This window comes from Pollicipes pollicipes, unplaced genomic scaffold (assembly GCF_011947565.3).
Source record: "Pollicipes pollicipes isolate AB1234 unplaced genomic scaffold, Ppol_2.1 Scaffold_4295;HRSCAF=5057_pilon_pilon_pilon, whole genome shotgun sequence".
NCBI classification, from domain to species: Eukaryota; Metazoa; Arthropoda; class Thecostraca; order Pollicipedomorpha; family Pollicipedidae; genus Pollicipes; species Pollicipes pollicipes.
In genome coordinates this window covers 16,507,369-16,528,138 of record NW_023596461.1, presented here as the reverse complement: position 1 = coordinate 16,528,138, position 20,770 = coordinate 16,507,369, and the positions used below count along the sequence as shown (strand labels likewise).

At 55.4% G+C, this 20,770-nt stretch overlaps 2 protein-coding genes across 3 annotated transcripts; one reads left to right on the top strand and one right to left on the bottom strand.

Moving 5' to 3' along the window:
- Positions 1–4,021: 4,021 nt before the first annotated feature.
- On the top strand, positions 4,022–8,261 carry LOC119096415 (ATP-dependent RNA helicase Ddx1). 2 transcript variants are annotated; one of them, XM_037219307.1, is made up of 2 exons: positions 4,022–4,119; positions 5,735–8,261. In XM_037219307.1, the coding sequence occupies exon 2, from the start codon at positions 5,812–5,814 to the stop codon at positions 8,014–8,016; it is 2,205 nt and encodes a 734-aa protein (XP_037075202.1). In that variant the 5' UTR covers positions 4,022–4,119; positions 5,735–5,811; the 3' UTR covers positions 8,017–8,261. The 2 variants fall into 2 exon arrangements, with proteins under 2 accessions (XP_037075202.1, XP_037075203.1); XM_037219308.1 differs by having other exon boundaries at positions 4,036–4,110.
- Positions 8,262–9,405: 1,144 nt separating this feature from the next.
- Positions 9,406–19,015, bottom strand: LOC119096416 (importin subunit alpha-4). The gene is made up of 9 exons (XM_037219309.1): positions 18,910–19,015; positions 16,512–16,716; positions 15,783–15,943; positions 13,447–13,568; positions 12,202–12,432; positions 11,786–11,920; positions 11,198–11,443; positions 10,692–10,880; positions 9,406–10,430 (listed from the first exon to the last, which is right to left on the bottom strand). Exons 1-9 carry the CDS (start codon positions 19,010–19,012, stop codon positions 10,362–10,364), a joined length of 1,461 nt encoding a protein of 486 aa, XP_037075204.1. The 5' UTR covers positions 19,013–19,015; the 3' UTR covers positions 9,406–10,361.
- Positions 19,016–20,770: the final 1,755 nt, after the last annotated feature.

The window sequence follows — 20,770 nt, the reverse complement described above, 5'->3', positions numbered from 1 at the left end:
AACTCGGAGAGAGAATGTGGGAGGATGAAGATCAGTGGCGGAGTCAGGACAGGGGATTTGGGGGATGGCGATCGGTGACGGAACTCGGAGAGAGAATGTGGGAGGATGAATATAAGTGGCGGAGTCAGGACAAGGGATTTGGGAGGATGTCGATCGGTGACGGAGTCAGGAGAAGGGAAGTGGAAGGATGTAGATAGGTGACGAGGCTCGGGGGGAGAATTTGAGAGGGTGATGATCAGTGGCGGAGTTAGGAGAGGGGAATTGGAGGAAGTCGACTATGGGCCCGGCCAGCACAGTGCGTATCGAGATTGTCTTGTGTTGCAATGACAGCTGCCAGTCCTATGCCTGCGCTATCAAATACATGCAGTCGCACTCTTGTTGCACGAATGCAAACATTGGCACCGTGGAGACGAATTCTGGCCTCTGTGCTACGGGAATTTGGCCGCTGTGAGCAATGAACAATTTCAAGAGCAAGAGGAAATACTATTTCAAGAAAAGAAAAAACGTCATGTCGACCGATGGGAGATTTGTATTGCCGGCCGAGCGTCCTCAGAGAAGGACATCGTGTGGGTATGGTCGTGCCAGCCGCGCACAAATAAAGCCATTTTAAAAATTACACAAGAACTTTGCAAACTGTCTTTTTTCTCCGGTTGGCGTTCCATTCTGGCCCAAAAAGGATACATCTGTGATGCCGGTTTACATTCTAGAACAAAGGCACTTGAATTAATGGGATAAGTAGTATTAGTATTGTATTACTTATGTGAATAGTGATCCTCGTGAGTGCGCTGAACAGCTCACGTAACTTTAATTAACGGGAGGCTAATCAAGACTTGTGCATATGAAATTGTACTGGCTGACTCTCCATTATTTCGAATTATCATTTCGTGCATTCAAACTTTTCCAGAGAATGTACCACGTTTGCGGTTGATAGTGATTAAGAAGATACGAATTATGAGTGCAAAGTAGGCCGCCGGAAATGACACCAATCTAAACCAGCGCTGGCCGGTGCCGGCCGTAGTTGGCAATGCATCCTTAAAGGGATAATTTATGGTGTAATAACTTAAAGTGTGATGCACTGGCCGCTGATAGCCCTGCAACAACGCTATCGTATGCACACAGTTACACTTTTTGTGCACGTTTACGAGTATTTTTTCCGGCTCGCCGGATTCTGGCCATCACTACACGGGCAGGTTGGACGTGGTTACCAATGCGCCTCAAAGGGAGTGCTCCACATTTGTATGGGGTTTAATACAAAATATGCATCTTGAAGATCATTTGGTGCAGTTTACAGCCCTGTCCATATTAAGACCTAAGCTTATCGTGCTTATGAGCTACACGGCCACGAAGACGTACAGACTATTTCGGGAGGTTATTTCACGGCCACCCAGTCACTTATGACGCCATAATAACGTCATTCAAAGTCTGATTTTCCATTAGCCAGTCGGTGATCAAGGCCAAAAATATAATTGTTGACTTATTCATGACTGCCATCCGTGAGAACGATTTCCAGATATAATGACGGTCGATTGGCTCCTGATAAATGTTACGCAAGGTACGATGCGGTCATAAAACAATGCCGTGCTAAGAACATATTTACTGAACAAAAATTGTAATATTCGTAGCAGAGTTTTAAATTTAAAAGTGTACCAACAGTTATAAGTGATCTTATTTCATAATATCTCATGTTTGATTTAATATCTCCAAATGCGGAAAACTCCCTGTAAAAGGATGATAAGAACAAATAAGTTGATGCCGGGCGATAAGCGACTTACGTTGCTGGCCAGTAGTGTCATCGTGAGGTCGGTGTTGTATTCACCGCAAACGCATCCAGGTATTTGAAATTAGACCCGCAACCTCGCAAATCGCCGATGTGGACGTTTCGCCAGCATCAAGTTACGCACTGTCGGGGTCGACCGAAATCACTGGAATCCGTAATCGTGTAAGTGATGTAATGCTATCTGTTTGCACTCTACCACCCATAGCGAACGGACACCGTTGCACTCTTTGCGAGTGATTATATGTGCTTTTTCATGACCGCCGAAGTCTTGGCATCACTCCACGGGCAGACCAGGCCCAGTAAGCAATGTGCTTGAAAAGGGCGACTTGAACAAAAAGAGATCTTGCCATGCTATACGTGATTTACATTCCCGACCAACAATGCTTCCTAAATGACACGATGTGCATGTGATTGCACTGACCGCACTCGCATGTAAGTATTTTAAATTGTACGCCGCGACCTTGCGAAACGCTGGCGCAGACATCCCACCAGCATGGAGTTACTTTACATGGAGTTACTTCCCTTTCCAGGCGACTTACTGTGAGGCGGGGCTGGAAACCAAGCCATGACCCAGTGCCACCAAACAGCATTAACACGCAAGCAATTCATTGAAAACACGACAACCATCAAGACACAAGACAACAAGGCACGAGTGATGACATCGGAAGCCGAACTCACTCACAAACATGCCCCAGCACTCAACAAACAACTTAATTCTTGTGTTACACAGGGTCTTTGGTGATATATCGGAGTCCCTGATTTGTGGGGCACGTTAGATATATGTGATGTGCGTGGAAGCGCACTAGCGTTGCTTGTTTTCCAGTCGTATCTTCGATTAAGTAATGCAGTGTGTTTTTGGTCGCGTGCGACCCATCAGCTCTATTTGATAATGGTTCAAGGAACAAACAAAAACGCAACGTTTTAATGTACATACGACGAAAAGACGAACTTTTGTACAAGTAGCATTGGTTTATTATTTATTATTATTATATATTAGCATCTTTAAGCTTCAGTCCGGCACAAAAGGGGCCGGGATGATTATCGCATTTAATTATTAGCATTTTTCCCGGGTCAGTATATAATGGCCATCACTCCAGGGGCGCACCGGCCGCGGTTTTCTATGGGCCTTTAAGGTGTGATTTGAACAAAAAGGTCATGCAGGCCGATAGAATTTACTTTGCAGATCGAATGTGCTCACACAATACAATTGTGTGCATATGTGTGCCACCTTCCGCGTGTTAATACAACTTTTTGAAATTCGACGCAGTCTGTGTGCAAATCACCGCTCCGGTATGACCGCATGCGTTGAATAATACGCTGCCGGAGGTCGATATAACGAAGTCGAAACAAGAACGCGACGAATCTGTTGTAATGGAGGTTGACAGCCCTTAGACAGTGCTTATGATGTACGGCCATTATCGGTCGATGATGCCCCCATAATAGCATCGCCATGACAGGGTTCACCTTCCCACACGAGGAAAAGTATTTCCAACTGGATGACTATTATTTTCGTCAGGTCCACGCCCGGCACACGCGTGCCTCTCGCATGGCTGCCTAAGCTGTCTGGCCAGAACCAATTAGTACAGCGTTACGCGCGTAGCTCGGAAGAGACTGCCCGGCCTAACCGATGACCTACATTGAGGCTGCAGCGGAATGCTGGCTAGGGACGAATCATGGTCAGTTTGAATTCGATATGTACAGTATTCGATCCAAGGCGCTTAATTGCCCGCCAGACGTTTTTGCACGAATGGTGATGTCGCGCAGACGTTCTTCCGTTAGAAGTTCGTTGCGGTGAAGTTTTTGAATAAGAAGTTGTATTATAGCAAGAAATGTCGCAGATAAATTTTCGTGTAGGAGGCTGGTCCGCGTAGAAGTGCTATCGCATAGAAGATTTGGCGTTACGATTGTTGTCGCGTAGACTTTTGAGCACCCTTTGTTATAAAAGTTCCGTTGGGTATATATCATATCGCAGAAGTTCTGCTTTTGGCGGTATTTCTATTAGAGGAATAGTCGGTACATTGCGGGTAGATGTATCCGAGCTCCTCCACCCTACCCCACCCCCGCTTCCGCTTTCATCGTTTGCTTTCTGGCGAAAGCTTCCACTTTGGCACGACACGCATTTTGTAGCCTCAATTTGATAACCAGTGGAATGGTGGTTCAATTCCTGCGCGACCGCGACATTGCGATGCTGTGTGAAATTTCTCGATGTTGTCAAACTCGTAAACGAAGCCGGGGTGCGGAGCCGGCTGTTTGACCATTTGGGGTGTGAAGGAGTGGGCTGTGTGGTCATTGAGGGTATTTACAGATCTGGGCCAGCGGTCCACATTTTGAAGGCAAGAAAGGTGACCTAATACGAAACCTAAGAGGCGAGAATTCACACTGCGGAAACAAGGATATGCGTTTGTGGTGTGGAGCACATCCCAGGATTCTGACAAAACAAACCAACATTAACCTGTTCCGTGTGTCATATTGAGAACATTAGTGCATTTCTAAACATACACATATAATCTAGTTTAGTGGCTTCAATGTGTAGATAATATGTTGATTGTGGCTGTGCGTTGCTGTGGTTGAAATGCCAATGCTGAAGCATGCAATGCCAAATTGCTATGCCATTGCACACAATGCCAGACTGTAATACCAATACACATCATTGCAATGATATTATTTAACCAGAAAATATATGTTGTTGCATTCTTTGATGGATAATTAACCTAGGGAAAAGTGTTTTGGAGATTTATACAGACATTGCTATGGCAATAGTATCTATAGGATGAATTGTAGGATTATCTACTGCCATAGCCCCAAAACTGTTGGCACCGATGAGCGGTAATGCTGTGTATTATTGTTCTGAAATATTGAAGCCCCAGCAGGCAGGTAGGGTAGAGGTGATTGCTTACATCTGCGAAGACCTGAGAATTATAGAGGTTGGGGTTATCCTACCTGAGCAGGCTCTGGATGATGACTATCCCATACATAACTATTTATAAGCTAACTTACCTTAACATTATATAATCCAGCTATGCTAGGATAAGGTAAGCTGATAATTATCTAAGACAAGCTAGTCTAGCATAGCTTAGGCTAGCTGACTTAGAATAGCTGGCCATAATCTCTTACCCTGTCCCTTAAACTTGTTCAGACTCATTTTGCCATCCTAAACTAGCTTTCTGGACTTAACTAGGATTGTTTTACTTCATCTTTATCTATGGAAAGAGCTGCATGATTCTCCATTTCATGAAATTCAACATGGTGTACCATCACCAGGTAAGCATATGGACATCAAATTTTACATGCTTTTGAATTTATCTGGAAGTGAAATAAATGGGATTTAGGCATGCTAATTCATGCTGTTTTTCCCAGGTTGAGGGCTTATTACAAACATCATGGCCAAACTTAACACTGATAAAGTTGTTAATGACCAAATAAAGCTGTTATGTCCAGCACAGGTAGCCTGATCAGGTGTCATCATTAGCTAATCCTGTGGGTCTGACAGATGGTTATGCTGTAAATGATTTGGGAAGTGTTTTACATGTTCATCTTTATGGACCATGATGTTTCTCTCCCTCTATGTTTGGCCAGCACTTACATCTCTTACAACCTTGAGCAAACTGACTTAGTGACATGTAATGCAAAACAGGCTACATCTCTTGCTGAACATGACTATGACATTCACTTCCCCACCAAAATCTCTTGTCATGAGCTTTGGAAATGGATTGGTGCAGGCTGTCTTTTATGATTACAAGCTGAGCAGTTGTAAGGCACGCCAGCTCCCAGTGTGCTCACCTGGCCAGTCTGTTTGGTCTGTTTCCACCCATTTGTCTGACTTGGAATATGGTAACACATGACTAAACATGAAGATGACTTGAAAATAGTGTTTGTTGTCATGTATCACACATGACAAGAAATAAAAACTGCAGACGATGATAGCCATGTTACACATCTGCTTCTTGCGTATTGCAGGTGCAGCTGCAGCACCTGACCGTGCAGACCGGGCCAGCTTTCACAACAGTCAGCCGGCCGGAGAGCCGCGGGGCAAGATGGCCGCCTTCGAGGAGCTGGGCATCATGCCGGAGATCGGCGAGGCCGTCAGCGAGCTGGAGTGGCTGCTCCCGACGGACGTGCAGGCCGAGGCCGTGCCGCTCATCCTCGGCGGCGGCGACGTGCTCATGGCCGCCGAGACCGGCTCCGGCAAGACGGGCGCCTTCTGCATGCCCATCCTGCAGATCGTCTGGGAGACGCTGAAGCGACTGCAGGAGGGCGGCAGCAGCGGCGCGGCGGCGCCGGCCCCGGCCGCCGACCCGGGTTGGCGCATGTCGCTGCGGGACCGCGGAGACCTGCTGGCCGTCACGCCCGACGGCCTGCGCTGCCAGTGCCGCGAGCAGCGCGCCTGGCATGGCGGCCGCGCCACGCGCGCCCCCTGCCGCGCCGGACGCTGGTACTACGAGGCCACGGTGACGGACGAGGGCCTCTGTCGCGTCGGCTGGTCCACGCGCCAGGCATCGCTCGAACTGGGCACCGACCGCGGCGGCTACGGCTTCGGCGGCACCGGCAAGAAGTCCAACAACCGCCAGTTCGACGACTACGGCGAGCCTTTCGGCAAGGATGACGTCATTGGCTGCTTTTTGGACCTGGACGGCCTGCAGATCCGCTTCTCCAAGAACGGCAAGGACCTGGGGCCGGCGTTCGATGTGACGAAGCAGGCGGCCAGCGAGGGTCTCTTCCCCGCCGTCGTGCTCAAGAACGCCGAGATGGCGTTCAACTTCGGCGACGCGCCGTTCAAGCACCCGCCGGGTGACGGGTACCAGGCGGTGAGCGCTGTCCCGGAGCAGGACACCGTCGCCAACGCCGCGTCGGCCGCGCCCGCCTCCAAGCGCGTGTACGCCAAGAACGCGCCGCAGGCGATCGTGCTGGAGCCGTCACGGGAGCTGGCTGAGCAGACGCTGCGCCAGATCCAGCTGTTCAAGAAGCACCTGAAGCCGCCGGCCGTGCGCGAGGCGCTGCTGATCGGCGGCGTGCCGGCGCGCGAGCAACGCGAGCAGGTGCAGGGCGGCGTGGACATCGTGGTGGCCACGCCCGGCCGGCTGGAGGACTTCATCAACAACGGCGACGTGCGCGTGGACGCGTGCCGCTTCCTGGTGCTGGACGAGGCGGACGGCCTGCTGACGCAGGGCCACGAGAAGATGATCGGCCGGCTGCACGCGGCCATCCCGCAGGTGACGCCCGACGGCCACCGGCTGCAGATGGTCGTCTGCTCCGCCACGCTGCACTCGTTCGAGGTAAAGCGCATGGCTGACAAGCTGATGCACTTCCCCACGTGGGTCGACCTCAAGGGCGAGGACGCCGTGCCGGAGACGGTGCACCACGTGCTGTGCATGGTCGACTCGCGCACGGACGCCTCCTGGGCGGCGCTGGAGCGGCGCGTGCAGACCGACATGGTGCACGCGCAGGACGCCGTGCGCGCCGGCTCCGGTTCGGCGGAGACGCTCTCCGAGGCGGTGAAGCTGCTCAAGGCCGAGTACTGCCTGCGCGCCATAGACGTGCACAAGATGGACCGGGCGCTCATCTTCTGTCGCACCAAGCTCGACTGCGATAATCTGGAGCGCTACCTGATGCAGCGCGGCGGCGGCCCGCGGCGCGCCGACAACCCCTACTCGTGCGTCTGCCTGCACAGCGACCGCAGCGTGGCCGAGCGTAAGGACAACCTGGAGCGGTTCAAGCGGCAGCAGGTGCGCTTCCTGATCTGCACGGACGTGGCGGCGCGCGGCCTCGACATCACCGGCCTGCCGTTCATGATCAACGTCACGCTGCCCGACGAGAAGACCAACTACGTGCACCGGATCGGCCGCGTGGGCCGCGCCGACCGCATGGGCCTGGCGGTGAGCCTGGTGTCGGCCGTGCCGGAGAAGGTGTGGTACCACGGCTGCCCGTCGCGCGGCAAGAGCTGCATGGACACGCGACTGACGGAGCGCGGCGGCTGCTGCATTTGGTACGACGAGCCGCGCCTGCTGGCCGACATCGAGGACCACCTGGGCGTCACCATCCCGCAGATCGGCACGGACCTGCGCGTGCCCGTCAACGAGTTCGACGGCCGCGTGGTGTACGGCGAGCGGCGCCAGGCGGCCGGCTCCGGCTACCAGGACCACGTGCAGCAGATGGCGTCGTCGGTGCGCGAGCTGGCCTCGTTGGAGACGCAGGCGCAGACTCTCTTCATCCGGCGTCACCTGCACCGGCTGGCGGCCTGAGCTGCCCGGCAGGCGGCGGTCTGCCCTCTCCCGGACCGGCCTGGGCCCGGCCAGCCCGTGTCCCAGACGGCGAAGACGGTCACGTGGTGCCAACTGCATGTGCTTCATGCAGAGTGGTGGGCTTGGTTTTGTTGCTGTTTTGTGTTGTTAAACGCGGCTTGCAGGTCCGGCTGCGCGACACTTTGGGGCTAATGTGTTCGCGTCAGGCATAATGCATGGCCATAGAGCATGGCTGGTTGACTTCAGTTGGTTCACCGAACTCGTTTCTTATAAACCATCGTGGTGAGGCTAAGATAAGGCTGTTCATGATTAGCTTTTACAATTGCGAATACTGGAAATAAGTTGCCTTGCCGGCGCCAGCGATAGACATAACGGTCAGCGAGTTTTGCACTGACGTAAAGGGATCACCCTGCGAAATGCAGCACCACTGTCTCCCGGTACAGTGTCCACCCACGCTGCTCACCTACGCCCATACATCGCTGTTCGCCGCGCACGCTGGACATGAGAATCGAGGCGTTCTTGCCCCAGCATGTTTCACTTCACCGCCTGCTCCGTGTTGCAGTGGTGAATATCTTCTCAATCTATTCTCCGCATTCGTCACCAGGATTTTACGGAGGGAACCGGCTAGCCTTCTGCTTCTGGAACCAAAATGGGTTTGTAGAACAAACTTATCCGTGAGTAGAATTAAAGGTATTATGCACGAGCAGTCACGCTTTTAACGGTCATCGGTCGATGGACACTGCACTCTAGCGGGATGATGACCCTAGCGGGACCCCTCCGTCTGGCGCAGCTGTGGCAGAACACCGAGCGCTGCGCCTACATTTGGGAACGGCGATGCGATTTATTTGTGGGGTTCTTGGGTATTTCGTTGTTGTCGGACAATATTAATGACCTTAAAACGTGTTCTTGATTCGATTTCGAGACCGGATATTGAGGTGCACCGTTATGGAACCCACGAACCGTACAGAAAACTGGCACTTAGCATTGCACCTCACAGTGGCGCCGAACGGGTACGCACGAAGCTCTTCAGCCGATTGACATCGCAGTAAAGTCGCCAGCTGGTTTACTTCTCTGCATGGCCCTTGGATTCCCCCGAGCAGCATCCTTCTGACCAACGCTCGACCATGCACGTATCTCCCATCTCCACCGGCGTCCGCCGGAGTCCCCATCTCCCGCGGGGACGAGGTCTCCCAGAACGCGCGCCACCCCGGCGTCACCCGCCCCGCCAGCACATGGCGAGTCATGGGCAGTAACGCCAAGCGGCGCGCCACCTGCCGAACCGGCCGCATCTGCCGCACCCCAACCGGCTTCAGTCGGCCTCCGCCCGAGAATGCAGAGGGGCTGGAGCCGCCCCGGAGCCTCCGCCGCCATACCAACCAAACGCCGACCTCAATTCGGATAAAATATATGCAGCAGTGACCAAACGCAGACACGAGCGATCCCGACGCGCGGCTCCGAACGTAGCGGCGATTTACTCCAGAGATAAATCAAACACAAGAATAAGGGCATCGGTACCTGCGATGCCACCAACCCAGAGCAGAATGACCAACGCGGCCGTCGGATAATCCGGTAAGCAATATAGCGGAGTCAGTGAACTGAATGCCCGGCGCAAAAGAAAGGAAAAACAAGGCTCGCCGAGTGGCAGCCGGCGATACGGCCATCTACCGGCGGCGGAAGTCGCCTCCGACCGCGGCCGGCCCACGCTCCACATGTGTACAGGATCTCCAGACGTCAGCGGTGGCGACACCACCTCGCAGGGACACCGAGAGCCCACCATATCGTGCAAGTGCCGACCGCCCTCCCGACGGAGCGAGACCGCGGCGCCGGGCCGGGCGCCGGCGCCTGCCTTCATCACAGTGGGGCAGAAGCGCCGGCCGAAAACCCAACAACGCACAAGCTCCGCAGACGCGCGCACGCACACGCACACATAGATATCCTGCTCTCATAACAAGGCGGCGCCTTCGGGGCCCTTCACGACGTTGACATTGGCCAGGAACATATATCAACTATAAAACTCATCCGCCCTCGGAAACGGGCGCGTTTCCCGTGCGTTGCTGAATATGCATAATGTTGACGCCGCGATTCTAAAACACGGCCAGTTCGGCGTGGCGACACGCCGACCGGTTTCGGGTCTGCTCGGCTCGTGAAAGACCCCGGGAGCTGGACGCGACCGCGTCCAGAGCCGTCTCCTCGTGGCGCGCCGGCCGCCGCACGCTGCGTGGCCCGATCGTCACGCGGCCCGTCACGACCGGTCGTCACGGCGGCGCGCTCGGCGGCACTGCCTCTGTCCTCGGGCGCGTGCCCGGCGGCAGGCTGGGCGGCGCTGGCCGTTCGGCTGGGACGCACTAGAACTCGAAGTCGGGCTGCTGTCCCGAGTCCAGCGGCGCGGCTGCCACGATCGGGTCCACCGCCGCCTGCGAGCGAGGCACGGGTCAGCTGCGGCGCCGCGTCTCTCCTCGCCGCACCAGTCACGGGTGACGCCCCCTGCCCGGCCAGCATCGCTGCCCTCCTCTGGAGCCGGCTGTCAGCGTTCCATCTCCAACCCACACGCGCCACAAACTGGCACCGAGACGCCACACTTACGGTGTGGCGCGCAAACACGACGCGGCCTCCCGGCTACAAACCCGCGTCACCGTGCGCCTGCCTCTTCCGGGAGGCCGGCCGGCGCCGCTCACCTCCAGATCGTCGGAGAAGTAGCGCTCGATGATGTCGAAGGCCAGCTGGTAGATGTCGGTGTTCTCGTGGTTCTGGAGCGCCTCGATCTTGTCCAGGCCGCCGCATTCCTCCACGATCTGCGCCACCGGCTCCACGTCCTCGCTCGACTTGAGGATGTTGTTCAGGCCGTCCAGCACCACGTTCACCACCTGGTCGGCACAGCGCACGGGTCTGGCCACTGGCGAGCCGGTGCCCAGATATGCCCGGATCACCCGTACGACTGCTCTGGCGCCGTCACAACACGTCGGGAGCACGCAGGGGAGGTGTGGCACGAAGCCAAATGGGAGGTTGTAGGCACAGGCCCAGCAGAAACGTGAACAGACGAATATGATCCACCTATCACAAGTCCCTCGTCTTTTAAAGCTATCTTCAATGACCCACATCCATCTGTGGGTCTTCGCAGCACATCACCTGACCTGTCCCCACCTGCGGGTCCTTACAGCACATCACCTGACCTGCCACCCACCTGCGGGTCCTTACAGTCGAGCAGCTGGCACATGGGCGGCACGCCGCCGGCGCGCACCAGGTGCTGGATCTGCTCGGGCGAGCCGCTGATGGTCAGGTTGCTGATGCACCAGGCGCACTCCTTCTGCGTCTGGAACTCGCCGCAGCTCAGGTGCTGTACCACCAGCGGCACCAAGCCGTGGTCGATCACCAGCTGCACCTGCTCCTTGTTTCCGGCCGTGATGTTGGAGAGGAACCAGGCCGCCTCCTGGCGGCAGGGGGAGGGGCGGGGGTAAGCACAGCGCGGCCGGTCGCCCCAAAGTCACACGCATACACTGAACACTGTCCAGCGCCACCCGCGACGGCCAGCGACGAGAGGCTGAGCAGACTGCAGCCCAGACTTGAGCCCGAGACGTGCCGTCACCGACACATCCGCTTCACTGGCGCCAACGGATGCCATCTGGTACGCCAGCCCCGCGCCAGGCGGCGGCGGCAGCTGTCAGCCAGCGGTGCCCAGTGCTCACCCTCACCAGCGCGCTGGCCAGGCCGAGCCGCTGGCTGCTGGTCTGCGCAGAGCGTCTGTCCTACTGCCGTCCCCGCGGGTGCTCACCTTGTTAATCTTGTCGCGGGGGTGCTGCAGCAGGCCGGGGAAGTGCTGCAGCGCGCCGCAGTTGAGCACCTGCTGCGTCTGCTCGTCCGTTCCCGTCACGATGTTGCCCACCGCTCGCAGCGCGGCCGTCTGAACCTGCCGGCCGCCAGGCGACGGTGAGCGCCGCTCGGCACCGCCCGCCGCCTCGCACTGACGGACGGCTCGGCCGGCGCCGGCGGACGCGGCCGGAGAACCACGACCGGACCGGGCCCCTGGCGCAGCCCGCGACAGCGGGCCAAGCAGGGCGCGCGCCGGACGACACCGCGGAGCCGGAAGGGGGCCTGGCATCACGACTGACGCCAAACACGCAGGGGCGGGAGGGGGAGCGGGGCGATAATGTTCGCCCGTCCGGCCACACGCGGCTCTGGGCTGCCCACCTTGGTCTCGCGGTGCGAGAGGAGGGGCACCAGGCGCGGCGCCACGCCCGAGTCCAGCACCATCTGGATCTGATCGTTGCCGCCGTCCGTCAGGTAGCTGATGGCCCAGACTGTGTCCACCAGGATGTTGGCGTCCGTGTGCTGGATCAGCACGTTCAGAGAGGGCAGCAGCTCGCCAATAGTGTCCGGCGACGGCGGCGGCTTGTTGTTCCGACAGAGGTTCACCAGCACCTGACAGAAGCGCAGGGGTTTACGTACGGCAACACGGCGGACGCCTGCCAGCGCCGCCAAATGGACCGAATGTTGACCACCATTTATCACATGACGACAGTTTCACCGGCGTCTGGTAACAATGGACAGGCTCACCAGCACCAGTGCCAGGGGCAGATGATCGCCGGCATGTGATGAGGGACATCGTCACCATGATGTTGTGCCATCATCCTTAAACAGCACACAAGACACCAGCGTCTGACAACAGCACACGAACTCACCGGTGCCCGCACCTGATTATCAGATCGGGCCTCAATAATCAGCAACTGACACCAGGGCGGTCGCTCGACCGCGCCCGCGGGTGAGCGGCAGTGAGCGGTTGGGGGAATCGACCTCCCCCAAACTCGCTACTCCGCCACGACTTCAGAGTCCTAACCTCAGACATCATCTTCATAAAATACACAGCAATTCACGCGCAAATAAACAAACCAGGGAAAGCTCTTTCCTTTTCCTTCGAATGGCACGATGACGCGATCTAAGCCACAACAGGAGATAGCATTTAGGGCACCCTTAGTGCACTCATCCACAACAGAGCACCGATTTTGCAACACTACACCACTGCCGGGACAGCATCTAACAAAAGAGTTTCACCAACACAAACCCATACAACAGAGGTTTATCACTGCCTGACAACAGGACACAGGTATATAAACATGCACCTAATAAGGTCAGCGGTTTCACGGGGCCCCATACGCTGACAGCGGAGCACCAGCACATGGTCTCTTATATTACCGCCCACCCGTCATCACCTACCGCTTGTCACAAGCAGATATCGGTTACCTGTTATTGCCATCATTGGTGCACTTTTGGGCGCATCTGACCGCTTAGCTAGCAAAATTAATATGTCTGTCTTCTAAGCCGAGCTATTCATCATCATCCGCTCCTTCCATCTGTACTTGCAATGTGAAGTACGAACCGCGCCGTTTTCAACAAACATAAGCGAGCAGCGGAGAGCGCGGTCCGGTCGTCACGTACCCAGGTGACGTTCCTCAGAAAGTTGAGCGGTATTTCGTCGCTGATGAAGGCTATCAGGGGCGGCACGATGCCCAGGCTAATGACGTAATCACGCAGCTGCGGCCCGTCCCCGATGATGTTCCCTGCGGCAGGCGGCAGGCGTCAGTGGCCGTCCAGGGTCGGCGCGGGAAGCCGCGCAGACCCGATCCCCGCCGGCTGGTTCGGCAGGCAGGAGAGCCGAATATAGTGGGCATCTGTCGTAATAGCGGACGTGACCACCGCACAAAACATGACGCGTATGTAGTTGTACAAGAGGTGAATAGTAGGCGAGCATTTGAACATATTGGTTTGGTCCCTAAACCATGTAGCTCCCACTACATGCAAACTTGTAACAGTTTGGTATCTCTATCACTCTCACACCTGTCTGTCTGTCTGTCTGTCTGTCTGTCTGTCTGTCTGTCTCTCACTCTCCCGCATTCGTCCGCTCTCTTTCTCCCCCACCATCCACCCTTCCGTTCTTCCGACCAACGGCGCGACAACCCACAGGCCTACATGTTGCCCCTCTCTCCCTCCCTTTTCCCTCGTTCTCCATTTCCCTCTCCTCCCCTTCTTTCTCTTCTCCTTCCTTCTTCTCTTCTCCTCCCCCTCTATAACTGCACTGTCCAATAGTAATGTAGTTCGGCGTTACCATGTGAGATAGCTTCAGCAGGCGACAACAAACCGCGGAAAAGCACTGAGGACCAAGCAGGCACCAAAAACCACCAGCCATAAAGACAATCCGCGCGCGGGGATCAGACCACCTTCGCAGTTGCCCAATGGAAACAAACACTCTTTCTGGGGTGAGCGGATTCCGAGGTGCCTCATTAGAAGCTTGTTAGAGCACGAACGGCACCGGCAATTCTCCACGCTCAGCCAGGCGGCAGTCAGAATCCGGCGGAGCTTCGTGAGCCCGCTCATTTAATGAGAACGGATCCTGTCATCTCTGGCGATAACACCACCCGATCAGTCCTCAGCAGCGGTCCCAGGTCGGCGCCCAAGGGCCGTGTCACTACTAAATCGTTTGACGATCCACGTCACGCCGCTCAGGGTCCGGCGCCCGTATCGCCATCCTGAACGCGTGTCACCGATCCACCGCGCCCGGGTCGCCGGTCACAATGGCACCCGCCGCGCGACAGTGCCGGCGCGCGCGAGGGTTTACTACCGCGGGCGTTGGCAGCGCGAGCGCGCGCCGCTGGCTTCCGGCCGGCGAGCCGCACGGCCGCGCCGGTGAGCAACATAATGGACGGGACTCACGCATCAGGTAACAGTAGCCGGTAGCGGTGCGGCACACAGCGTCGCCGCGTTGAGGGGACATTACGTAATGACATTAGCGGGTACGATGACGATCGTTTTTCATGCTTTTTAACGAGAGGTATTATGAGGGTTTGGCGAAGGTCATGTGCCATGAATTGTGAACATTGGGTTCCTATTATGACGGTGATAGGTGACACATATGACATTCGTAGTGTAACCGATGGTGATATAAATTGAAGTAAGTATGGGGGACGGTGGTTGTATGCTGGTTTCCAGAAACAATTCTCTCTCTCTCTCTCTCTCTCTCTCTCTCTCTCTCTCTCTCTCTCTCTCTCTCTCTCTCTCTCTCTCTCTCTCTCTCTCTCTCTCTCTCTCTCTCCTCTCGCATTCTCTCTCTCCTCTCTCTCGCATCTCTCTCTCTCTCTCTGGCTCTCGCTCTCTCTCTCTCTCTCTCTCGCATCTCTCTCTCTCTCGCATCTCTCTCATCTCTCGATTCTCCGCTCTCTTTCTCTCGCATTCGTCCGCTCTCTTTCTCTCGCATTCTTCCGCTCTCTTTCTCTCGCATTCTTCCGCTCTCTTTCTCTCGCATTCTTCCGCTCTCTTTCTCTCGCATTCTTCCGCTCTCTTTCTCTCGCATTCGTCCGCTCTCTTTCTCTCGCATTCGTCCGCTCTCTTTCTCTCGCATTCGTCCGCTCTCTTTCTCTCGCATTCGTCCGCTCTCTTTCTCTCGCATTCGTCCGCTCTCTTTCTCTCGCATTCTTCAGCTCTCTTTCTCTCGCATTCGTCCGCTCTCTTCCTCCCCCATCGTCCACCCTTCCGTTCTTCCGACCAACGGCACGACAACCCAAAGGCCTACACGCTGCTCCTCTCTCCCTCCCTTCTTCCTCGTTCTCCATTTCCCTTTCCTCCCCCTCTCTCTGTTCAACAGATCCAGTACAAAGCACGGAAAATCGTTCCCAGGCCGGCCCCGCGTCACCGTGCCGGTGATGATCCCATGTGTCTTGACGTCAGCCTGGCGCCGATGTGCGCGGAGGTCGGAGGCCGGTGCGGGGCCAGCGACTTACCCAGCGCCCAGACGGCCTGTTCGCAGACCTGCGGGTGCGGCGAGCGCAGCAGGCGCAGGAAGTGGGGCGTGGCTCCGGCCTGCACCACTGCCTCCGTCTGCAGGCTGGTGCCCGACGCGATGTTGGTGAGCGCCCAGCACGACTCGAACTCCAGCGCCGGGCTGCTGGGACGGCGGGCGTGTGAGAACCCCAGCACGGTCACGGTCATGCTCTACACACCAACCTAACTCTAACATGAACGCGATCAGGACCTTGCCAAGGCTCCTACCCCCCAGCCGATGCTCGAGTAGTCCAGCCATGATCGGCTTAATTTAAAAGAAACGATTGTGTCCAAATGCCCGAGGCAGTAGTCCGAAAAGGATAAGCGTAAAAAAAAACGCTCGGTACGTTAGTAAAGGCCACAGGTGCCCTATAGAAACGCTGGCGGGTCTACTATTTCTGTGAACATGCCTCAGCTCTCACTGAAAACAGTTTGGTAAGCCTCCTCTCCAAGTACCCACATTCTCACTAAGCCTTCATCTGTCCGTAAGTCAGTCGGTGCAAACAGGCCGTCAGACGGCTCGACCCCCTGCTCACGCGGCAGTCTCCTTCCTTGTGGACCGGACCAGAGTCCAGACCCTCCACCGCCTTCCTCAGCCCTCCACCCACCAGCCCACGTGTGCCGGCGCCCGTGACCTCCGCCTTGCCCTGCCCGGCGTGGTTCCCCTCAGCTCACCCCGCCCGACTCACTCATCCTCGGCCTGTAGGCAGTGTACCAGCACGGGCAGCACGCCGCCCTGCACCAGCGCGTCGATCGGAGGGTTTTTGTCGGAGCTGAGCAGTTTGCGGATGGCCTGCACGGCGGCGAGGCGCGCCTGCGGCTCGCTGCCGGCTGCTGCCGCCACCAGCGCTTGCAGGCTGGCCGCCGAGTGCGGACGGTCGGATAGCTCTCCGTCTGATGGTGAATGGGGTGGCTCGGTGAGCGGCCGGGATGGCTCGGTGAGCGGCTGGGGCGGCTCGGTGAGCGGCTGGGGCGGCTCGGTGAGCGGCTGGGGCGGCTCGGTGAGCGGCCGGGGTGGCTCGGTGAGCGGCCGGGGTGGCTCGGTGAGCGGCCGGGGCGGCTCGGTGAGCGGCCGGGGCGGCTCGGTGAGCGGCCGGGGCGGCGGCTCGGTGAGCGGCCGGGGCGACTCGGTGAGCGGCCGGAGCGGCTCGGTAAGCGGCCGGGGCGGCTCGGTCAGCGGCAGAGGAGACTCGGTCAGCGGCAGAGGAGGCTCAGCCAGCGGCCGGGGCGGCTCGGCCAGCGGCAGAGGCAGCTCAGCCAGCGGCCGGGGTGACTCACGCTGGGTGATACGGCCACGGGGCGAGACAGGACCGCTCATCGCTGGCGCACTCTGACCTGGACAGATATGCCGGCCCGACACAGCACGAAGAGCTGTGTATATATTTCTCGGCTAAAAAGGGACGATGCGCGGCTGTTTACCACGGTCTCCTGCTTCTTGCAGCCAGATCTGAGCGCTACCTCCGGATCGGAGAACGCGGAAGGTGAGCGGTTATGACTACCGCAGCGACGCCGATGGGGCAACTGTTGGTTGGCATACAAAATCAGAAGGAAATCTCAGCACCAGCAATTCTCAAAGGCCTTGATAAATGGCTGAATAGCGTCAAAACCTTTTTTCACGCTAGGGAACACCAGAGCAAATCGACAGATGAAAAGTTGCAGCAATGATTGCGGTACTGTGGTAAAAACGAATAGAAATGTGTAACCAAGGCAACTCAATAACGGATGTAACTGAACACGAAGAGGCCACGCCCTGAGCGCAACGGAGAAGTAGCTGAGAAATTACGGAACAAACACGAGCAACAATCTGCACAGACACTTCAGGTCGCGGAGTTATGCATATGCCCTTGGTTATCATCCATGGTGTCTAGAGATAACTGGACGTACAGGGAAATGTGTTGTACAATGCCTTTGTGCTTGAATCCTAACACTGAAATCACAACACACGGATAAATTCGCCCCTTTTAACAAGTTTGTAGTGCGATATAATCACATACTTGACAAACATAATGGCTAATTCAAGGGTATAAAGACAAAAAAGCGTTATGTGTGTTAGCATGCTTCAAAGACTATGAGAACATGTTTCAAATGAATAATTTAGTGACCTTTCAAAGATTCGTTTCCGACGCTATTGTAACCTTTGACTATATATCTTTCTTTACTTTCACAATGCCTTAAGCTTCAACACGTGGTACATCCCAGGAGTGCCATCAGAGCTGTTGTTTCATCAGAGGAGTACCACCAGAGCTTAAGTTGTTGTTTTTCCGAGATCGAGGTAGGTTTATCCAGAGACTTGATGGAAGGCGCTTGAATGGCAATAAGATGCGTCATGGCCGGGCAGCAGCGTTAATGACTGCCAGCGCGACGGGTTTGATGCAAAAAGAACGAGACGCACGTTTTCGGGCGTCCTTTTACGGGACAACACCGACAGCGGAGGCCATATTGACATTCAGGTGTCATGGGTCTACCGAGACTGGGCCCCACACGGGAGCCGAAGGTGCTAACCACTCGGTCAGCGACTGCAGAGGTCCTATTAGCGCTCAAGGACTATGTTTCCACGGAGAACCGAACATCGGGTCCCCGGTGTGGGAGCCTCGGGTGCTAACCACTCGGCCATTATTACTCCACTCACAAAAACTCGACCACTGAGAGATCAAGACCACGGCCTTCCAAGACCATTTGGCTATCAGGCTGGAACATCATATCATACACAGTTTGGACCACCTTGGCAGCGGGGGTAGTGTTCACTCAACAGGCTGTGATTAAAACGTCTACAGCCCCAACGCTTTTAGAACACACAATTCATCAGGCTAAATAACACAAAAACAGCTGTCGTTCAAGCTGGAAGCCACAGCTCGCAATAACAACCGCCAGCAATTAAACAATCACATGGTGGTTTTGGGAAGACAAACGACCTGGCGGAAACAACGGCAGAACATAACAAAGCACGCGGAGCCGATGCCACCTGCTACCACCGTAATTTTCAGCGGTCGGCAGTCAGATGAAATTGCCAGAGATTTACGAACGCGGACGCAGCAGAGGGCATAAAAACACCACACATTTCCCGGACGGCACGCTGCCTGATCGCACCTGATACATCCGCATGGGCGGGCACGTTTCTGCGCTTCTGCAGGGTTTCCTCGCGCTTATGCTTCCTGAGCTCCACCGTTACCTCATTTCTTCTTCTTCGCATTTCCTGCAACACATAAATGACGAGATGAAGTCATGTATTCTTTACAATTTCATTTGGCATTTGTGAGGACGAAAGAGATGTGCGAGCATATCCCAACCAACATGCCACACATATTCGGATGCGAGCTGGTGATAAATCACGCAGCCTGTCAGTCCGTCAGGATTTGACCTTCGCCCACGTCAGTGGTTTCAACGCCAACGACCAGCCGCCGATTCCATACGTGATTCGCTCAGAGGAAAAAGCCGCGTTAACAGATCAAAAATTGCATCTACACTGTTCGCTAGAACTTCTTGCAATGACGCATATCGTCTTTTGCATTTCATAGAGGTCACATTAGCACCTACCAGACCCCTCATGTGACATGAGGAATTAAGCTGGCTGCAACAATGAGGAAAACGACGCTGAATAGTTTATAGAAAACGACGTTGAATATGACTAACTAATGGAAAACTCAGAAAGTGCACGGCACACCTGAACATCGACAAGTCTGGCCTGTGATATTTCCTGGCAGGTAAAAGACGAAGAGTTGTGTCGCATTGGCCGCCACCAATCGGGATGGGACAATGCCCACGGGGTCACGACGAGAGTCCCAGAGGAGGGGGGGGGGGGGATTGGCATGTCAACCTGCACTTTCATGCCCCACATGCAGAGGCTAGGTCAAGGGTTAAAATTTGAGTCAATTCATGACTGTGAGACTCGAATACCGCCGGTCATTAACTCTTGTTTTGAGACAGCACATCTAGCGGCGTTTCCGTTCCAGACGAACATGGAAACTACCCGTTCTACTTTTTCAGCTCATCGGACGAGTGACGGGGCAGCATTGCAAACTAATGCAATAGTTGTAACCAACAACCAGTTACAACAAATGACAAAGCAGCAACAAATGTGATCACCAGGAGCACCCTTCCTAACTAGGTAAGGCGTCGCGCCCAGCATGGACACACATGACGGTGGGGTTGATCTACCTTTGCTGCAGGCATCCTTGCCATTGACTAGTGGGTTAGTGCCCTCACAGATCAGCTCAAGCTCGGGGCCACTGCAGGCCAGGCGCGGTCGCCCAGAACCCAGTTTACAGCCTAGCCATACGTGGGAGGGCTTTTCCTACGTTAAGCTTCAAACCTGAAACATCGTAAAACTACTTGAACAGCTTCAAAACTTACGACGGTAAGTGCAGCGATCCACCTAGAGTGGACGTGGTGCCGTCTGCGGAAGGGAGGTCAACCTTTCTACTCTCCAAGCGAACGCCTTTGATTATGGCGAGCGATTAATCGCGTTTGATTACAGGCCTTTGCACAACGCGAACAACAGAAGCTCAAAAAGATATCCCTTCCTTCACCCTCTTGGAAGTACGCAAGGCTAAGATTACGTTGAAGTGGCGGCTTCTCACTTGAATGTGGTTTTTGAACTGAGTTATCCATTCCAAGATCATTCCCTGCGATTCAGAGTCAGGAAGTACCAGGGGAGCGTAGCAGTTAAACTGCGCGTCTGGGATACAAGGAGCACGGTACTCAATTCACGCGGTGCCCGCCTTTCGTGCCAGGGTGAGAGACAGGCGACACCACACAGCCTCACCAGCTGAGGTCATCGTAACGCCCCAATGACATACGCAGTTCACAGCCATGCCGTTCTTAGGACTTAAAACCCCTTTGTTGCTGAACATGATGTAAACGAACTTGTGCAGCCAATTTGATTTCACCTAAATATGTATGACGCCACAGAGGCATCATGTGAATATCTCGCCTCATTGCCTGTATTGTG

Excerpts from the sequence above, each read along its gene's own strand:
- LOC119096416 (XM_037219309.1), bottom strand. The coding sequence starts at position 19,012 with ATGCGAAGAAGAAGAAATGAGGTAACGGTGGAGCTCAGGAAGCATAAG. Across the intron at positions 11,444-11,785 it reads CCCGCGACAAGATTAACAAG|GAGGCGGCCTGGTTCCTCTC; the intron begins GTGAGCACCCGC and ends CCCTGCCGCCAG. Across the intron at positions 10,881-11,197 it reads TCGACTGTAAGGACCCGCAG|GTGGTGAACGTGGTGCTGGA; the intron begins GTGGGTGGCAGG and ends TGTGCCGACCAG.
- LOC119096415 (XM_037219307.1), top strand. The coding sequence starts at position 5,812 with ATGGCCGCCTTCGAGGAGCTGGGCATCATGCCGGAGATCGGCGAGGCC.